At 40.6% G+C, this 19,824-nt stretch overlaps 1 protein-coding gene across 1 annotated transcript in view; it reads left to right on the top strand.

The window, feature by feature from the left end:
- The window catches only part of PHEX (phosphate regulating endopeptidase homolog X-linked), a 272,352-nt gene that overhangs the window by 113,978 nt on the left and 138,550 nt on the right, over nucleotides 1-19,824 (top strand). Inside the window, exon 11 of the mRNA XM_036746177.1 lies at nucleotides 11,329-11,457. Within this exon, the coding sequence (XP_036602072.1) occupies nucleotides 11,329-11,457 (129 nt within the window). The remainder of the gene's footprint in view (nucleotides 1-11,328; nucleotides 11,458-19,824) is intronic.

The raw sequence follows: 19,824 nt of genomic DNA, 5'->3' as shown, positions 1-19,824 counted from the left end.
CCAAAGGGCTCACAATTCTTTCTTATTTTGGGCTGGCTATAAGTGGGCAATGCCTTGGACTAGGTTGAGTGATAGGAATCACTGACCCTCTGATAGGAAATTCTAGTAGGGGTGGGGAACCTGTGGCCTCAAGGCCACATGTGACCCTCTAGGTCCTCAAGTGTGGCCCTTTTACTGAATCCAAACTTCACAGAACAAATCCCCTTAATAAAAGGATTTGTTCTGTAAAACTTGGACTCAGTCAAAAGGTGACACCCAAGGACCTAGAAGGCGACCTGTGGCCTTCAGGCCACAAGTTCCCCACTCCTGGTAGGGAAATGAATTGAGGAAAGGGCTTCCTGAAGCTTCTTGAAGCTCACCTTATATCCCAGGTCTGTAAAGAAATTAACAGGGCTATAGCTTGTCTTCCTGAATTTTGGAGCTTTTGAAATCAACCATGAGGCATCCCAATTCTGAATTTTTAATTTGTTCATCAGAGAGGAGATCCAAATTAGGTGGCCAGCTCCCCTGAGTTTCCACGGGTTGCATGTTAGACAGGGTTCAAGCTTAAGAACAAGGAAGCCAAGGAAATTAAACTGACTGACTATTAACATGTTATCAGAGAGGTACTTTCAAATAAGGCACATGATCTTTTTTTTGTGAAAGACTAACTATATTTACCTCCATCCTATCCTGTCCCCCTTTATTCAATTTTCTCCCTTGACCCTTTCCCTTTTCAAAAGCGTTTGCTTTTGATTACTTCCTCCCCTATCTGCCCTCCCTTCTATCATCCCCCTTTTATATTCCCTTCCCCCACTTTTCTGTGAGGTAGGATACCCAATTGAGTGTGTATGTCAAGTCAAATCTGATGAGAGCAAGATTCACTCATTCCCCTTCACCTGCCCCTTCTTCCCTTCCAACAGAGCTGCTTTTTCTTGCCACTTTTATGTGAGATAATTTACTCAATTCTCTCTCCCTTTCTCCCTTTCTCAATATATTCCTCTCTCACCCTTTAATTTAATTTTATTTTTTTAGATATCATCCCTTCATATTCAACTCACCCTGTGCCCTCTGTGTATACACACACACACACACACACACATACAGATATATATATATATATATATATATATATATATATATATATATATATATATCTGTATGTGTGTATGTATGTATTTTCCCTTCAACTACCCTAATACTGAGAAAGGTCTCATGAATTACACACATCATCTTTCTATGCAGGAGTGTAAACAAAACAGTTCAACTTTAGTAAGCCCCTTATGATTTCTCTTTCTTGTTTACCTTTTCATGCTTCTCTTGATTCTTGTGCTCAAAAGTCAAATTTTCTATTCAGCTCTGGTCTTTTCATTGAGAAAGCTTGAAAGTCCTCTATTTTATTGAAAATTTTTATTTTGCCTTGGAGTATTATACTCAGTTTTGCCAGGTAGGTGATTCTTGGTTTTAATCCTAGCTCCTTTGACCTCCAGAATATCATATTCCAAGCCCTTTGATCCATTAATGTAGAAGCTGCTAGGTCTTGTGTTATCCTAATTGTGTTTCCACGATACTCAAATTGTTTCTTTCTGGCTGCTTACAGTATTTTCTCCTTGACCTGGGAACTCTGGAATTTCGCCACAATATTCCTAGGAATTTTCTTTTTGGGATCTTTTTCAAGAGGTGATCTGTGGATTCTTTCAATTTCTATTTTACCCTTTGGCTCTAGAATATCAGGGCAATTTTCTGTGATAATTTCTTGAAAGATGATGTCTAAGCTCTTCTTTTGATCATGGCTTTCAGGTAGTCCAATAATTTTTAAATTATCTCTCCTGGATGTATTCTCCAGGTCAGTGGTTTTTCCAATGAGATATTTCACATTGTCTTCCATTTTTTCATTCCTTTGGTTCTGTTTTATAATATGCTAATTTCTCACAAAGTCACTAGCTTCCACTTGCTCCAATCTAATTTTTTTTTGTTTTTTTTTAAATGCAATTTATTTATTTAACATATTTGGTTTTCAGCATTGATTTTCACAAGTTTGAATTACAAATTTTCTCCCCATTTCTACCCTCCCCCCCACTCCAAGATGGCTTATATTCTGGTTGCCCTGTTCCCCAGTCAGCCCTCCCCTCTATCACCCCCCTCCCCTCTCATCCCCTTTTCCCTTCCTTTCTTGTAGGGCAAGATAAATTTCTACGCCCCATTGCCTGTGTATCTTATTTTTTAGTTGCATACAAAAACTTTTTTTGTTTTTGAACATCTGATTTTAAAACTTTGAGTTCCAAATTCCCTTCCCTCTTCCCTTCCCACCCACCCTCCCTAAGAAGTTGAGCAATTCAACCTAGGCCACACATGTATTATTATGTATAACCCTTCCACAATACTCATGTTGTGAAAGGCTAACTACATTTTGCTCCTTCCCAACCCATCCCGCTTTATTGAATTTTCTCCCTTGACCCTGTCCCCTTTCCAAAGTGTTTGTTTTGATTACCTCCACCCCCATCTGCCCTCCACTCCATCATCCCCCCGCCTTTTATTTTTTTTTTTATCTTCCTCCCTCTTCTTTCCTGTGGGGTAAGATACCCAACTGAGTATGTATGGTATTCCCCCTCAGGCCAAATCTGATGAGAGCAAGGTTCACTCATTCCCCCCTCACCTGCCCTCTCCCCTCCTCCCATAGAACTGCTTCCTCTTGCCACCTTTATGTGAGATAATCCACCCCATTCTATCTCTCCCTATCTCCCTCTCTCAGTATGTTACTCTCTCATCTCTTAATTTCATTTTATTTCTTTTAGCTATCTTCCCTTCATCCTCAACTCACCCTGTGTCTGCTCTCTCTCTTTTACATATATATATATATACACATATATATAAACACATATATATATACACATACATACACATACGTACATATACACATAGATATATACATACATACACATTCACTTATATATATAAACATATACATATACATATATATATATATATATATATATATATGCATATTCCCTTCAACTACCCTAATACTGAGGTCTCATGAATCATACTCATCATCTTTCCATGTAGGAATGTAAACAAAACAGTTCAACTTTAGTAAGTCCCTTGCAATTTCCGTTTCTTGATTACCTTTTCATGCTTCTCTTGATTCTTGTGTTTGAAAGTCAAATTTTCTATTCAGTTCTGGTCTTTTCACTGAGAAAGCTTGAAAGTCCTCTATTTTATTGAAACTCCATATTTTGCCTTGGAACATGATACTCAGTTTTGCTGGGTAGATGATTCTAGGTTTTAATCCTAGCTCCATTGACCTCCGGAATATCGCATTCCAAGCCCTTCGATCTCTTAATGTAGAAGCTGCCAGATCTTGGGTTATTCTGATTGGGTTTCCACAATACTCAAATTGTTTCTTTCTGGCTGCTTCCAGTATTTTCTCCTTGATCTGGGAGCTCTGGAATTTGGCAACAATATTCCTAGGAGATTTCTTTTTGGGATCTATTTGAGGAGGCGATCGATGGATTCTTTCAATTTCTATTTTGCCCTGTGGCTCTAGAATATCAGGGCAGTTCTCCTTGATAATTTCCTGAAAGATGGTATCTAGGCTCTTTTTTTGATCATGGCTTTCAGGTAGTCCAATAATTTTTAAATTATCTCTCCTGGATCTATTTTCCAGGTCAGTGGTTTTCCAAGGAGATATTTCACATTGTCTTCCATTTTTTCATTCCTCTAGTTCTGTTTTATAATATCCTGATTTCTCATAAAGTCACTGGCTTCCACTTGCTCCAATCTAATTTTTAAAGTAGTATTTTCTTCAGTGGTCTTTTGGACCTCCTTTTCCATTTGGCTAATTCTGCCTTTCAAGGCATTCTTCTCCTCATTGGCTTTTTGGAGCTCTTTTGCCATTTGAGTTAGTCTATTTTTTAAGGTGTTGTTTTCTTCAGTGTATTTTTCAGTATTTTTTTGGGTCTCCTTTAGCAAGTCATTGACTTGTTTTTCATGTTTTTCTTGCATCCTTCTCATTTCTCTTCCCAATTTTTCCTCTACTTCTCTAACTTGCTTTTCCAAATCCTTTTTGAGTTCTTCCATGGCCTGGGGCCAGTTCATGTTTTTCTTGGAGGCTTTGGTTGTAGGCTCTATGACTTTGTTGTCTTCTTTAGGCTGTATGTTTTGGTCTTCTTTGTCACCAAAGAAAGAATGCAAAGTCTGAGACTGAATCTGGGCGCGTTTTCGCTGCCTGGCCATATTCCCAACCAACTAACTTGACCCTTGAGTTTTTCAGTGGGGTATGACTGCTTGTAGACTAACGAGTTCTATGTTCTACGTTTGGGGGGGAGGTGCCAGCTCTGTCAGAGCCGCACTCCTCCTTCCCCAAGGACCCCCAGTCCAGACCGGGCTTAGATCTGCAGCAGGCTGTTGCACTCCTGCTCTGATCCGCCACTTAATTCCTCCCACCAGGTTGGCCTGGAGCCGAAAGTAACAACAGCTGTAGCTGCCCCACCTCCGCTGCCCCCGGGGGCTGGAAGCTGAACTGCGAACTCCTTCCACTCCCGCAGCTTTTCCCACTAACCTTCTCCGCAGTCTTTGGTGTTTGTGGGTCGAGGGGTCTGGTAACTGCCGCAGCTCACATATTCAGGGCGCTAGGGCCCCCTCTGCCCGGCTTCTGGTCTGGATCGTCCACGCCGCTCAGGCTGGGCTCTGCTCCACTCTGTTCCAACTCCCAGCTCCCAGCTCCCAGCTCCGTGTGGAATAGACCTCACCCAGAGACCATCCAGGCTGTCCTGGGCTGGAGCCCTGCTTCCCTCTGCTGTTCTGTGGGTTCTGCCGTTCTAGAATTGGTTCAGAGCCATTTTTATAGGTTTTTGGAGGGACTCGGGTACGGAGCTCACTCTAGTCCGTGCTTACCAGCTGCCATCTTGGCTCCGCCCCTCCAATCTAATTTTTAAGGTGGTATTTTCTTCGGTGGTCTTTTGGACCTCCTTTTCCATTTGGCTAATTTCTACCTTTCAAGGCATTCTTCTCCTCGTTGGCTTTTTGGAGCTCTTTTGACATTTGGGTTAGTCTATTTTTTAAGGTGTTATTTTCTTCAGTATTTTTTGGGAATCTCCTTTTGCAAGTTGTTGACATGTTTTTCATGGTTTTCTTGCAACACTTATATTTCTCTTCCCAATTTTTTCCTCTACTTCTCTTACTTGCTTTTCCAAATCCTTTTTGAGCTCTTCTATAGCCTGAGACCAATTCATATTTTTTCTTGGAGATTTTTGATGTAGGCTTTTTGACTTTGTTGACTTCTTCTGGCTGTATGTTTTGATCTTCTTTGTCACCAAAAAAAGATTCTAAAGTCTGAGTCTGAGTCTGAGTCCTTTTGCACTGCCTGGTCATGTTCCCAGCCAACTACTTGACCTCTGAGCTTTTTGTCAGGGTATGATAGTAGAGAGTGCTTAATCCCAAGCTTTAGGGTCTGCGCTGCTGTTTTCAGAGCTACTTCTACTCCACTGTCACCGCAAGCTCTGCCACAGCAGCGCTCCTCTTCCCTCAAGAACCACCAACCAGGACTGTGACCCAGATCCGAGCAGGGCAAAGCAAGAGAATCTGCCTCTGTGCCACAAGACACACAGTCTTTATGTAGAAGCAAGGCATGCTGAATGGTACAGCTGGAAGGTCCATGGGATCAGCACCTTCTGTGAGTCCTGCATGTCCTAGATTAAACAATAAACAAATCTGATTTTTTGCCAGGCAGGGTAAGAGCTGCAATATTCATAATTTTCCCACACCAATAACAATGTCTATGTGCTCCCTCCTTCAGTAATAATATTAATAATGATAATAACAAATGTTTATAGAGTGCTCACTATGTGCCAGGTACTGTCCTAAGTCCTTTATAATTATTGTCTCATTTGCTCCTCACCACCCCCTGGGAAGTAGGTGCTTTTATTATCCCCATTTATACCTGAGGAAAGTGAGGCAAATAGTTTAAGTGCCTTGCCCAGGGTCACACAGCTAGTAATTGTTTGAGGCAGTGCAAAACACAACCTGTCTATAATATATTCATAGAAAGTTGCCTGACACAAACAGGTTAAGTGACACAACATAGAGGCGAGCTATGCCTATCCAGAGACCTTTCTACTCTCAATGTGCCTAATTGGTGGTAGTGCCTTCCAAACTCTATCGGACTGATCAGCCAGAGCCGAATACACCATCCGTACTCTGACTCCAACACTGTCATCAGTCTTTTTCAAAAGCAAAGAACAAGCAACAAGAAGCGACATGATCGTACACACGTAGTACAGGTCAGAGGTGGAATTTGTACCCAGGTCTTCCTAACTCTGAGTCCATTTCTTTCTCTACTTTGCTATGCTTCTAAGTCAAATAAGAATGTTAACTGTCATTTACATAATAATAATAATAACATAGATCTATAGCGCTTTCATGTTTAAAAAGTGCTTTTCCCAAACTTCTGTGGAGGTGGTAACGCCAGTGGAGTGCAAGCATCGTTGTCCGAGTCTGACATAGCAGGAAGAGTCAGAGCTGAAATTTGCACCAAAGACTCTTGGCAGCATGAGATATTCTGTGGAAATATTCAAATGCAAAAGTGAATTTCCAAATAAGTCACTAAGTGCGTAGTGTTTCTTAACACAATTTTGTTTCACTGCGTAATCACTTATAAGGAAAACATAGCTACGTGATATGCACAACAGATTGGATGAAATAGAGCCCATCTTTATTTAGGTGGAACAGGGAGACACATAAAAATCCTAATCTGTTTATCAATTGTGGTTCCTGTGACTTGAGGTGAGCTTGGAGTGGTAGAGGCTAGCTCTTCCTCAATGACAAACTTTAAAAGGGAGATTTAAAATGTAAGGTCCTTGAGGGCAGGGACCATCTTTGTTTTTATTTGCATTTGTATCCTCAGTGTTTAGCACATAGTAGATGTTCATAAATGTTTATTGATTGATCTATTGAAGGGGAATAGAGACCAAAGAAAGGAGAGTCCTCTTTAGTGGGTGCTTTGAAGGATAAAACATCTCTTCATAGAATAATGATTCCTTTGGTGAAGAAATGAATGTTTTTCCAGTGATCTGCCAGATTTGTTGTTTTAAAGGCATGTAATGAAACATATTTGGAATATGGGCACCTAGGTGGAGCACTGGCTAGAGTGCTGCACCTGGAGCCAGGAACTCACCTTCCTGAGTTTAAATCTGGCTTCAGACATTTATGAGCTTTGTGACCCTGGGCAAGTCACTTAACTCTGTTTACCTGTTTTCTGATCTGTAAAATGAGCTGTAGAAGGAAATGGCAAACCACTCCAGTAGCTTTGCTAAGAAAAACCTAAATTGGGTCACAAAGAGTCAGACATGACTGAAACAACTGAACAACAACCAGTTTGGTTTTCACTGTGAGGTAACCTTAAGGTGTATTACCACACCCATTAAGCACGAAATAGTGGAGAGAGAAGGAGACTGGGTTTTGATTCAAGTGCTCACCCTGCCATTGCCTCATTATGTGACCTTAAGCAAATCACTTTGTCATTTTGGGCAACAGTTTCTTCTCTTTACCGTAAAGGTGCTGGACTAGATGACCTCCAACATACCATGATTCTCATTATATCCACTAATGAACTTGAACTTAGAGAAGTCAAGTCCTTTGATTGGGTCAAAATAGTGGAGGATGAGTAAGACATTCTAGAAACTGTCTGTGCAACTTACTGCTTACCCCTATGACCCCTATTTATGATGCAATTTTTGCTGTTTTTGCTGATTTTCAGCAGGATTGACCCAAATTGAGAAACACAGTTTCTACTGTATCAACTCAGACTGGAGATTAGAAAAACACACACACATGTCTGTCTGTATCACTTTCTCTCTCTCTCTCTCTCTCTCTCTCTCTCTCTCTCTCTCTCTGTATCTATCCATCTTTCCATCTATCTATCTATCTATCTATCTATCTATCTATCTATCTATCTATATTTTGGGGGTGAACTTTCTCCCTGTCAAGGGAAAAAGACAAAGTCGTGATTTTTGTTGTTCGGTCATTTTCAGTTGTGTTTTACTCTTTGTGACCCCATTTGGGATTTTCTTGGTAAAGATCCTAGAGTGGTTTGCATTTCCTTCTCCAGCTCATTTTACAAAAGAGGAAACTAAGGCAAACAGGGTTAACTGACTTGCCCAGGGTCACACAGTTAGTAAGTATCAGGTCAGATTTGAACTCAGGAAGATGAGTCTTCTTGACTCCTGACCACGCAGTGCACCACCTAGCTTCCCCTATAGCGATGATAAGCTTCTAGAATGGCGTTGTATAATGGTCAGTAAGTGGTTGGAAGATCTGGGTTCAAATCCTACATTTGATTTTGTCTTGCTTTGTAACTATGGGCATGTCGTTTTACTTCCCAGGGCCTCAGTTTACACATCTACAAAGTAAGGATGATAACATTTCTATAATACTTGGTTCAGAGGTTTCTGAGGAAGGCACTTTGTAAATAAATCTTACTGTTCTATACTTCGGAAAGCACTTTGTGAACCTATACAGTTTTTGGTAGCTGTGATTATCATAATTATGAATAATTCAGTATCTACCAAGGTGAGGCATTCCAAGTATAGTTTTCATTTTTAGGGCACTTTTTCTTATGTTGAGCTCAAACCTGTTCCTCTATGACTTCCCCTCACTGGTCTTATTTCTGTCCCATAGGACCAAGCAGAACAAGCCCAAACCCTCTTCTGTATAGCAGGCTTTCAGATATTTGAAAGCTATTATTATATCCCCCTAAGTCATCTCTCCTCTTCTTTCGGCCAGTCTGCATTAGTTTTGGTTTCCAGTCCCCTCACTATCACAGGTTAAGAGGAAATAGAATTATAAATGATCATTCACTCCTCCTTTGGATTCACTCCTGCTTATCAATATCCCTTCTAAAGTGTGATGCCTAGGAATGGGCAGAAGCTGAAGGCTGACCAGGGCAAAGCACAGTGAGATTGGTCTGGGAACTATTCCTTTAGGAATGCAACCTAAGGCAACATTGGTTCTCTTGGCAGCCGTGTCACTGTTGACTCTTTGGACTCGAAGCTGAGGAGTGAAGGTGACCTAGCACTTTCAGAGGCTATGCCAGGGAAAGACTAATGTGGTAAGGTCCTAACAATCTGGAAAGTTCCAGATTGGACGGAGGATAAATCATTAGATGCTGTCAAGCTTCACTAAGTATGGAAAATCCTATCACCAAAGGGATGACCACCAGCTAATACTTTTTTTTTTTAAACTGAAGCTTTAAAAATCATTAAGACTGACTGCAGAGGTGTTGTGGAATTGTGACATGCATCGGTAGAGGCGATGTTGTTCTTGAGTTATTTCAGTGGTGTTCAACTTTTCACGACCTCATTTAGGGGCAGTACACACAGCAAAACGCCATCCGTCCTTAAAAATATTAAGTATACAGTTGCATTAGTTATTTTGGTTGCTGTGTCACTCTGAGAACTTATATTAAGCGTGTGTTGTAGTTCAGTTGCGTCCAACTCTGCGTGACCCCATTTGGCGTTTTCTTGGCATAGATGCTGGAATGACTTGCCACTTCCTTCTCCAGCTCATTTGATGTGTGAGGATATAGGGCCAACAAGGTTAAGTGACTTGCCCAAGGTCACACAGCTAGTGTCTGAGGTCAGATTTGAACTCAGGTCTTCTTGACTTCAGGCCTTGTATTCACTCTATCCATAGTGCCTTCTAGCTGCCCCATATTAAGCATTAGTCAACTAAAATTTCTAGATCTTCACCACCCCCCCCCCCTGCAGAAACAGTAAGGCAGTAATAACAATGTAGATAATAATTGTCAAAATGCCCGTGTGGGTCTGTATGGCAAAGTATTTGAGACTCTCTGCATAGGAGGTAGAAGAAGTAAACCGTTTATTCATTCACCAGAGAATCATATTCCATTAACCAAATGCTCAGCTCCCACAGCCAGTCAGCTCATTTTATCATAACAGCAAGGAACCCAAAACATTCAATACAGAAAATCACAATATGGAAACTCTTCATCCCAAAACCTCCCTGACCCCCTGCTGGGGTCTCCCGAAAACAAGCTCACAGTACAGCTAAATCAGCCTGTTCAGTTCTAACAATCACGAGGGCGGCCATTAGCAGGTATATTGTCTCTCTCTCTCTCTCTCTCTCTCTCTCTCTCAGCATTTCCCTGTGGCATAACTTCCTTTTACTGTTAGGAAGCTCCTCCCACCACATGTGTCTTAGGCTTCCTGTGACATAAGTAGGTCGCATAGCCTATTAATGGGTGGGAAAGATCTTCAAATCTAATTGCTACTACACCCCCACATGAAATACTTTCTACTGATCTCTCCCCTATTCTGTTCTTGTACTGTTGCTTAAAACACAGACACAGACACAGACACACAGACACAGACACACAGACACAGACACACAGACACACAGACACACACACACACACACACACACACACCCCAAACAAAAAACCAAACCAAAACCTAACTTAGTAGGACTTTATCATTACAAAATTTCAGTTCTTAGACCAAGAGCAGGTTGGAGCCCACTTTTCTAGCCTGCTGACGTATTTGGGCTCTTGATTCCATTGTCTAATGTATTAGTTATTTCTCCTAGCTTAGTGAAATCTGAAGATTTGAAATCATATCATCTATGCCATCATTTAAGTAAATCATAAAAATGTTGAACAGAACAGGGTGAAAGAAAAAAAAACTCTTATAGAAACTCATCCAGGTGGATAGAAATCCACTAAGTACTACTTCTTGGAGCTAGTTAAATAAGCAAGGTTTCCCTGTCTTCCAACTTACCTCTACCTTATGGATAATGATGCTCAAATTCTATTTTAAAAATTAAACAATTTATTTAAAACTTTACATTCTCTTAAAATTAATTTATGGAATCTTTTCTGAGAGTAAGTTTTGACAAAAGTTGGGGAGAAGTGGAATGATCTGGGAGAGGGTAGCAGCTGCCTGTAGAAGATTTGAGAGAGCAGTTATTTATATAAGGACACAAAATTTGCAAACTATGTAGGATCAAAACAGTTAAAAAAGACAATGATATAGAATGATTGACAGAATGATTTAACTGGATAGAATAACATGGATGGCCAACAAAAGCTGTGATATTAGTAGAGAGTATTTTTTTTAAAACTTCTCTCTTAAAATGAAACATAGGCCTTTTGTACTCGGAAGGAGATTTGAAGTATTTCTTGATCCTGAGGTATCTTTGAAAATACCAGTGGAAAAAGTCATGTAATTTTAGGAGTTTCTAATGTCTAGGAGAGCTTGGATTTTTTTATGTGGTGGGTTGTATTATTCTAATCTGTAGCTTTTTAAAAGGGATGTCCATGTTTATATTCAACAGGTAATACAAGGGACTACAATTTTGTTACCTCAGTGGGACAAATGTGTAAACTTCATCGAAAGTGCCCTTCCTTATGTTGCTGGAAAAATGTTTGTGGATGTTCACTTCCAAGAAGATAAGAAGGAAATGGTAAGTCCAGCCCTCTTGTGGAAGCATATTGAAAACCTCTTTTTTTAGCTTCTCTTGAAATATTAAATAATATTCCTCTGGTCTAAAAATGCTCTTTGTATACTTCCCTTCAGAAACTGGTTAGGTCATGCACAAAAGGCCTTTGTTAGGGAAATAGATTAAGGATGGTAACCAAAATTTAGAACAAAGAATAACCCTCACTGAGAATATTGCCTTGCCAACCCCTGAAGAGATCAGGGTATTGACCCATATGAAAGGTAATTTCCTCTTAATTCCCTGAGGTGAATTTGCCCAAGGAAGTGCCCTAGATTCGATTCAAAGGGAAGTAAACACTCTCTTCTCTTATTCAGAGGAGATTCACTCTCTTCTGGTCGAAGAAGAGTTTCTCTGTACTGGTCTGTCAGAGGAGTCCCATTGATTCCTTGTAGGGAATGGTCCCAGAGAAATGGGATGGTGATTTTGTTACTCAAAATTCTTTAATGCCAACCTCAAAATTGTATTTTAACATATCATGATATTTCTTTGTTCAAGATTGCTATAGATGTTTATCTTGAGGGAGAGAGGCATGTTAGAGAACATGAAGAAATTATTCCATTTTGGACATCTCTCTCTTTTTCTAATCCAGAAATATCTTGGGTATTATATTAATGTTAAGTTAAATAAAATTGTTTCTGGCATACTTGTGTCTAAAACTCAGAGTATTAATATTACTTTCTTTGGTACCTCTTCTACCAATTTGAGATTTTTGGTCAATTTCTCCCTCCCAGCTGTTAGAGTATTTAAGTCAATGACAGTTTTGATTTGAAAAAGAAACATATTCCCTACATAAAATGCATAGAAAATAAGAACATAACTAGAATCAGGTTAAATTTAGATGGAATAAAAAGAAACATTAAATCATATTTCACTGAGCCAAATTTTGATTCCTGTGATTCTTGCATGTGGAATCCAAGAATTAGCTAAGAAGTGAAAAAGATATGGCTAATTCATAATTCATCATTTTCATTTACGAAATCATAGAATTTCAGAGCTAGCAGAAACCTTGAAATCCTCTAATCCAGCCTTCTCAATTTAGAAATGAAGAGACTGAGGCCTAGAGAGATATGGGGATTTGTCCACAGCTAGTTGTTGGCACAGCTAAGACCGGAATTTAGATTTGTTGATTCCTCTATGAAACCCAAGTTGGACAGAAACGCTCTAGTATCTAGTAGAGAAACATTGTAGTATCATGGAATCACAGAATTTGAGAGTTGTGAGGAAACTTGGCAGTTATCTAGTCCAACTCATACCCAAAAGGAAGCCCTACTAATGCATATTCATTAGGTGGTTATACAGCCTTTGCTTGAAGACCTCCAAGAAAATGTCATCCACCACATCTCAAGACAGTCCAGGCTACTGTTGGATGGGTCTAATTTTTTAGGAGGCCTAAATTTACCTTGTGTAATTACCATCTATTTGGAAGTCAAGACATCAGCCTTGTAATGTCACTGGTCCTCTCTGAGAACAAAGGACAAACAATATTTCAACTGGTTCTAGCCTGTGAAGTATCCTTCCTTTAAGCGTATGAAGTTGGCTATTGAGTCTCTTTCCACCAGCTTTTCCTCACCAGCACGCCTTCTTAAGCTTAATTTCCTTCAACTGATCCTCACATGACATGGACTCAAGACCTTTCACCATTCTGACTTGTAATCTTCTGGGACACTCTTTAGGTTGTCAGTGTCTTTAAACAACAGTGCCTTGAACAAACACCCAAAATGAGGTCTGACAAAGGCTGAGTACATTAATGTTGTTCTTGGAAATTATGTCTTTCTTATGGCTGCATTAATTTTTTTTCTGGCCATGTGATACTACTGACTCATATTGAACTTGGAGTTCAATTAAACCCCATTTTTCCAAACAATTACTGCCTGTCTATATACCTTTCCAATCTTGTACTTTTGAAGTTGAATTTTTGCACCTAATTGTTAATACTTTACATTTATTCCTGTGCTACTGATATGGCAAACTGAATCTACCATAACTAGAATCCAGGCTTTTGGTATTTTTGTTTCTGTATTACGTATTTCAGGTGATTGTAAGTAAAATGCCCAGGATTTATTAGTTAGGGCCAAGGTGTAAAATAAAAACCATTCTTTGGAAACTGATCTTTTTTTATTTGTTTTTTTTTTCTTTTGGAGTAAGTGGTGGTTTGTTTTGGTTCCCTGTCTGTGGACATGTGCCTAGGATCAAATTTTTCTGTCCATTTTAATTCAGAATGGTTGATAGACCCACAAGTGGTGATTCAAACAAATATATAATTTTTACCTCTGAAAAGAAATAAAAGGCTTTTCATTGAAAAGATGGTTAGAAATCTCATTATAGTCTGGATGCCCAAACTTAGGAGCCCATTGAGTTAAAAGTAAAAAGATTATAAAGTCTTTACTAAATCTTTGTGAGCCACAAATGCTTGGTAGTTTGGGGGAAGACTAAGGTGTGCTGAAACCCTACAAATTATTATAAACTAGACAAAATGTTCCTTTTACTATGTTTTCTGCATTTTGCCTCATGATGTATGTTTAAAACCAAAGGTTTCTCCCTTAAAAATAATCAACCTGACAAATAGTTCATCTCTATTTTGAGTATGTCAAAACAGTGTTTTGGCAAAATACGTGTTAATAAATAGAAATATTTATTAGATAATATTAAATACATATAGTATTATTTATTTATAGTATTTTAATACTTAATAAATATTTCTATTTGTTGTTTTTCAGTTGCACCAGTCATATTTGACTCTCCACGACCCCATTTGGGGGTCATCTTTACCCTATTTGGGTACAGATACTGGAATGGTTTGCCATTTCCTTAACAAACATTTTTTAATCACTTAGTTTGTTGTTGTTGTTCATTTGTATTAGTCATATTTGATTCTTTGTGGCCCCACATGGCAATGATACTGGAGTAGTTTGCCATTTCCTTCTCCATTTCATTTTACAGATGAGGAAACCGAGGCAAACAGGGTTAAGTGATTTGGCCAGGGTCATGCATCTAGGAAGTGTCTGAGGCTAGATTTGAACTCAGGAAGATGGGTCTTCCCCACTCCAGGCCCTGCACTCTATCTACTGTGCCATGTGGCTGCCCCAAAACAACAGATGTTAGAAAATAGTAAATAGGGGGAGAACGTATTGGTGTATCACACTTGTAGTGTTAGCGTCAAGAGCGATGGAAGAAACTAAGGAGCATTAGGAATATTAAAAAAAAACAGTTTAGGAAGAGCATCTTTGGAATCAGGAAGAACTAGTTTGATGTCCACTCTGACAATTAGCCATGTGACCTTTAAGTAAACTACTTAACTGCTTGTGCTTCATGGTACTCCTTAGAGTTTAAAGTTCCAAGATATAGATATGTAGCAATCTGCCCTAGAGAAGGGATTCCCTGCACTAGTAGTCTACTTTGAAGACAAAAATCACGGTTCCTTTCTGTATTTATGGCTCTCTGGCAGCAAGAATTAAATATCTAAGGTATTAGCTACGAAGGATGTTTTTCTTAGTTACATGAAAAGTCCTCCTGTGTCTCTGCCACATGCCAAGATCAGACAGTGTCAGTTGACAGGTGGTGCGATGTGTAAGAGTGCTGGGCTTGGAGTCTGGAAGACCTGAATTAAAATTTCCCCTCAGATAGTGATTAGCTTTGTGGCCCCGGGGAAATCGCGTAATTGCTCTCAGCCTCTGTTTCCCCATCTGTAAAATGGGGGTATATGGTTCTTGTAAAGATAAATGAGATGTCATAGGTTCTTGTATAATTACTAACTGTAATTATTATTACACAACTTAAAACTTATTCCTGTAATATTTTCACACTCTTTTTGTCATTTTGGGGAGAGCATAGAAACTGCACAAGTATTCACCTGTTCTTCTACGTGATTGGGCAGCTGGGTGGTGCAGTGAATAGAGCACTGGCCCTGGGGTCAGGAAGCCCCTAGTTCAAAACCAGCCTCAGACACTTCGTAGCTATGTAACCCTGGGCAAGTCACTTTACCCTGCTTCCCTCAGTTTCCTCATCTGTAAAAAGATCTGGAGAAGGAAATGGCAGACCTTTCCAGTATCTTTGCCAAGAAAACCCCCAATGGGGTCAGGAAGAGTTAGATAGGACTGGGACAAAAAAGACAGAACCGCATGACTATCAGCTTCAGATATGCCAAGGCAGTGGCCTCTCAAGCTTTCCAGCTTCTTATAGTCCCCACCTAGGAACTGCCTGGAGGCCCTGTTAATATTCTTTAAGAAGCTACAATTAAATAAGGAACCATTAACTTGGACTACACTGATTCAGAATTCATGGTGTTTTGACTGGGGCTGGATGATGTATGCCTTTGTTCTCCCCCTGTAGAAAGGCCAAGCTAGGCCAATTAATAGTTATAAGACTACCTGGCAGAGTGTTTTCTTTTTTTTCCCTCTTAATTAAGTAGGTTAGACTTCGAGCACTACAGTTCTACATATTTGCAAATAATTGATTAAAAAACAAATGAAAAATGTCTTATTTATTCTTTAAAGTAAACCAGGTAAACCCCAACCCTTCATTCAACCAGTGGCTTATGTTCAGTTAATTCAATTTATCACATTACTGGAAAGTCTGAGAGCTTTTAAAAAATTCTATAATTCAGACTTTCTACAAATTGTTCCTGAATTAATCATGGTTAGTAAGAAACACTGAAAAAGCAACTCCTAAACAACAAAGTAAGAGATTATTCTAATTAGAACTTTATAGCCCTTGTGACAGGACTTGTGGGTAACTCCTTTTCTTTTCTTGATTCAGAAGCCTATTTCAGTGTTACTGTTGTTCAGTTGTGTCGGACTCTTCATGGCCCCATTTGGGGTTTTCTTGGCAAAGATAATGGAGTGGTTTTCCATTTCCTTCTCCAGCTCATTTTACAGACAAGGAAACTGAGGCAAACAGAGTTAAGTGACTTGCCCAGGGTCACACAGCTAGTAAGTGTCTGAGGCCAGATTTGAACTCAGGAAGATGAGTCTTCCTGAATCTAGGGCTGACACTCTTTTCTACTGTGCCTCATAGTTGCAGTGAAGACTTGAAGAAGATTATGATCATAGATTTAGAATTAACCTCTTATTTTACAGAAGAGGAAAGCGAGGGTGAGAGATGGGGCAGCTAGGTGCTGCAGGGGATAGAGTGCCTGGCCTGCATTCAGGAAGACTCCAGTTCAGATGTGTTCTCAGACGCCTACTAGCTGTGCAACTCTGGGCACTTAACACTGTTTGCCTCAGTTTCCTCATATGTAAAGTGAACTGGAGAAGAAAATGGCAAACCGCTCCAGTATCTCTGCCAAAAATCCACCAAAGGGGGTCGTGAAGAGTTAGGCAGGACTGAAAAACTAGTGAGAGGGTGAGAGAGTGCTGAGGTGGCTTGCTTAGGGTCACACTGATAAGTATCTGATGAAGGATTTGCACTCAGGGCTTCCTGACCTCATCATGCCACCTAGCTTCTGTCTTCCTTCTCCCTTTCCCTTTGCAGATTCCCCTTATCAAATGCTATAAGGCATGTAGAACACTATATAAGTAGGAGCAGGTAGGTGGTACAGTGGATAGAGTCAGAAGGACCTGAGTTCAAATCTGTCTTCAGATGCTTACTAGCTGTGTGACCCTGGTCAGGTCACTTAACTCTCCAAAACACACTATATAAAGCGCTGGCTATTACCGTTATCATTGCTCATGGTGGGGCTAGCACGATGCCTTTGCACAACACTGTTCACTGGAGGGTTTGGGGAGCACCAGAATGCCATCTGCCCTTGCCACCCTTGCCTGCTGGTGTCGTTGGCCGAGAAGACGGGGGTGGCAGAACTTGCTTTGGGTTCATAGTAGTAAGAGCACGCTTTCCTTTTGATGCTGCTACTGTTTGGCATCTGGCTGCAGTGGGGAACATTTAACCCCCCTCTTCCCGGGAAGTCAGCCTCCACTGCTTATGAGGGTTTTCCAGCATGCTCTGCCCTGCTCACAGGATCACAGGTTTAGAGCTGGAAAGGACCAAAGGGGCCATTTAGACCAAATCCTCCTTTTTCATGTCGTGGGCTTGCTCAGAGAATTTGTAGATTCCTTCCTTATTTCTGGCCAAACCACATGTCTGGTGACTGTGCTGAAGGGGCTCAGAGCTTCGTGTTAGTGAAGCTATACTCATCTGGAAGAATCAATGGACCTTGAGAACGGAAATGCCGCATCAGTTCTTCCTTTTTACTGCCACCCTTCTGGTAGCATCCTGTAACCTCCAGACTTTCAGTGAGAGGTAGGGGCAGGCTGGCCCTTTTCCACACTGGCAGCATCAAGATGGTTCCCACATTGCAGTTTGTTGTTTTTGGTGGATCAGTTGTGTCCTACTCTTTGTGACCTCCTCTGAGGTTTTCTTGGCAAAGAAACTGAAGTGGTTTGCCATTTGCCCTCTCCAGCTCATTTTACAGATGAGAAACTAAGGCAAACAGGGTTAAGTGACTTGCCCAGGGTCACACAGCTAGTAAGTGTTGAGTCCAGATTTGAACGCAGGTCTTCCTAGCTCCAGGACCATCACTCTACATACTGTACGTGTAGTTGCCCATGCTGTAGCTAGGGGAGGGGAATTCAGCTAGTGGATTTTGGCCCCAGGCCCCTGGCTGGCTTTTCTATTTCAGGTTGTCCTTTCCGAGTAAGGGAATGATTGTCCGGCTTGGGGAATGAGCTTCTGAGTTTGAGAGGTCTAGTAGGACTGCCCCCTCCAACCCCCCAGGTCCTGTACTCTGAACTTATAGGCAACAAAAGAGAGGAGAGACTGAAGAACTACTTGAGTGGTCAAGGACCAACTGACCAGCGATGAAGGGCTAAGTGTGGATACAGAGCAGAGAGGTCCCCTTAGTGAAGAAGCAAACTGCAACAAACTGCAACATGGGAAGGGTCTTGATGCTGCCAGTGTGCCCCCAGGTGTATAGTGCCCCTAGGCCCAGTAGAAATTATTGATGTTAAATAAGATGAAGAAATTGATGCCCAGATAAGTAATTTGCCAAAGGGCACACAGGTAGTATTGAAATAGGTACAGTATTGGCCTGAGGTGGGGCGAGGGAGATATTGGTGACATAATTCATCATATCGTATCATCTTTAAAAAAGTCTCCTTTTGCCTTTCCTTCATATAATGATGTGTAGGATAATCTGTCACTAGTGATTAAACGGGAAGTAGTAGGACATCCCTTTTGATCAGTCATGGAGTTCAAATGCTAGAAGGCAAACACAGAAGTCATGTAGAACGGTCAGCCGACCCCAGTCAGGAACACACACTGAAATCATGGTATGGTTTAAAAGATGAAGCTTTTTTCATTTCGTGAAAATTAGCACTATTCTGTATGCCCATAGCCTTAAAGAAATCAGAGAAGGCTTAATGAGCAAGAACTAAGCAGTGAGCCTAGAATCATTGAACTAGGCTTTTCTTTTCATTTGTTTGTTTTTCATTAATGCAGGCAGAGAATCTGTGAGTATAATTTTGTATACACGGATGCCTCTTTGCCCATGGTCCTAGAGAACATTGGGAGGGAACTAAGGAACCTTAATGGTGGAAGGAGGCTGTTGTTGGTTGTTTCAGTGGTGTCTGACTTTCCATGACCCCATTTGGGGTTTTCCTTGGCAGAGATGCTGGAACGGTTAGCCATTTCCTTCTCCAGCTCATTTTTACAGATGAAGAAACTGAGGCAAACAGTGTTAGGTGACTCACACAGCTAGTAAGTATCTGAGGTCACATTTGAACTCAGGTCCTCCTGAATCCAGGGCTAGAGCTCTATCCACCGCACCACCTAGGGGGTCAGTGGGAGGGGACTAGAACTATGAAATATTTACGTGAACGTAATTGTTTCAGGGCTAGTGACTGGAAATTCTTTCAATCCTGGTCAATTTTATATTTGAATAGCCTAGAGGAAGAGACAGTATCCCTCAGAATTTTATTCTTACTTTTCCTTGATATCAAGAAAATATCTCTTGTTAAATTTAAACACCTTTCCAAACTTTGTTTCAGATCTTTGGAGATGGAAAATGCTTTCTGTCCATCCTGATAATTCTTGAAGACAGTTGTAGTTAAATCTTGAATAACAGATTCACCTAACTAGAATGGTTCATTACCCGGACCAGAAGGCAGAGTCCGGGGAGACTTGGTAAATAACTGGAGAGCAAATCGCTAGGGATTTGGTTAGAAGAACAGTTTCAAAGGTACATAGCACGCGTGACACCTATTCTCTTAAGCCCTTCATATCTATGGTCTTGCGTCCAGAACGGTGACGCTCTCTGCAGGACCTTTCAAATGGACGTTCAGTTATTGTACAAATACAAGGCATGCTCTCCCCTCGTGTTTGGTCTGTATAAAATCCGAG

This window comes from Trichosurus vulpecula, chromosome 2, assembly GCF_011100635.1.
Source record: "Trichosurus vulpecula isolate mTriVul1 chromosome 2, mTriVul1.pri, whole genome shotgun sequence".
NCBI classification, from domain to species: domain Eukaryota; kingdom Metazoa; phylum Chordata; class Mammalia; order Diprotodontia; family Phalangeridae; genus Trichosurus; species Trichosurus vulpecula.
The sequence above is the reverse complement of the archived record's forward strand: the minus strand, read 5'-3'. Positions and strand labels throughout refer to the sequence as shown.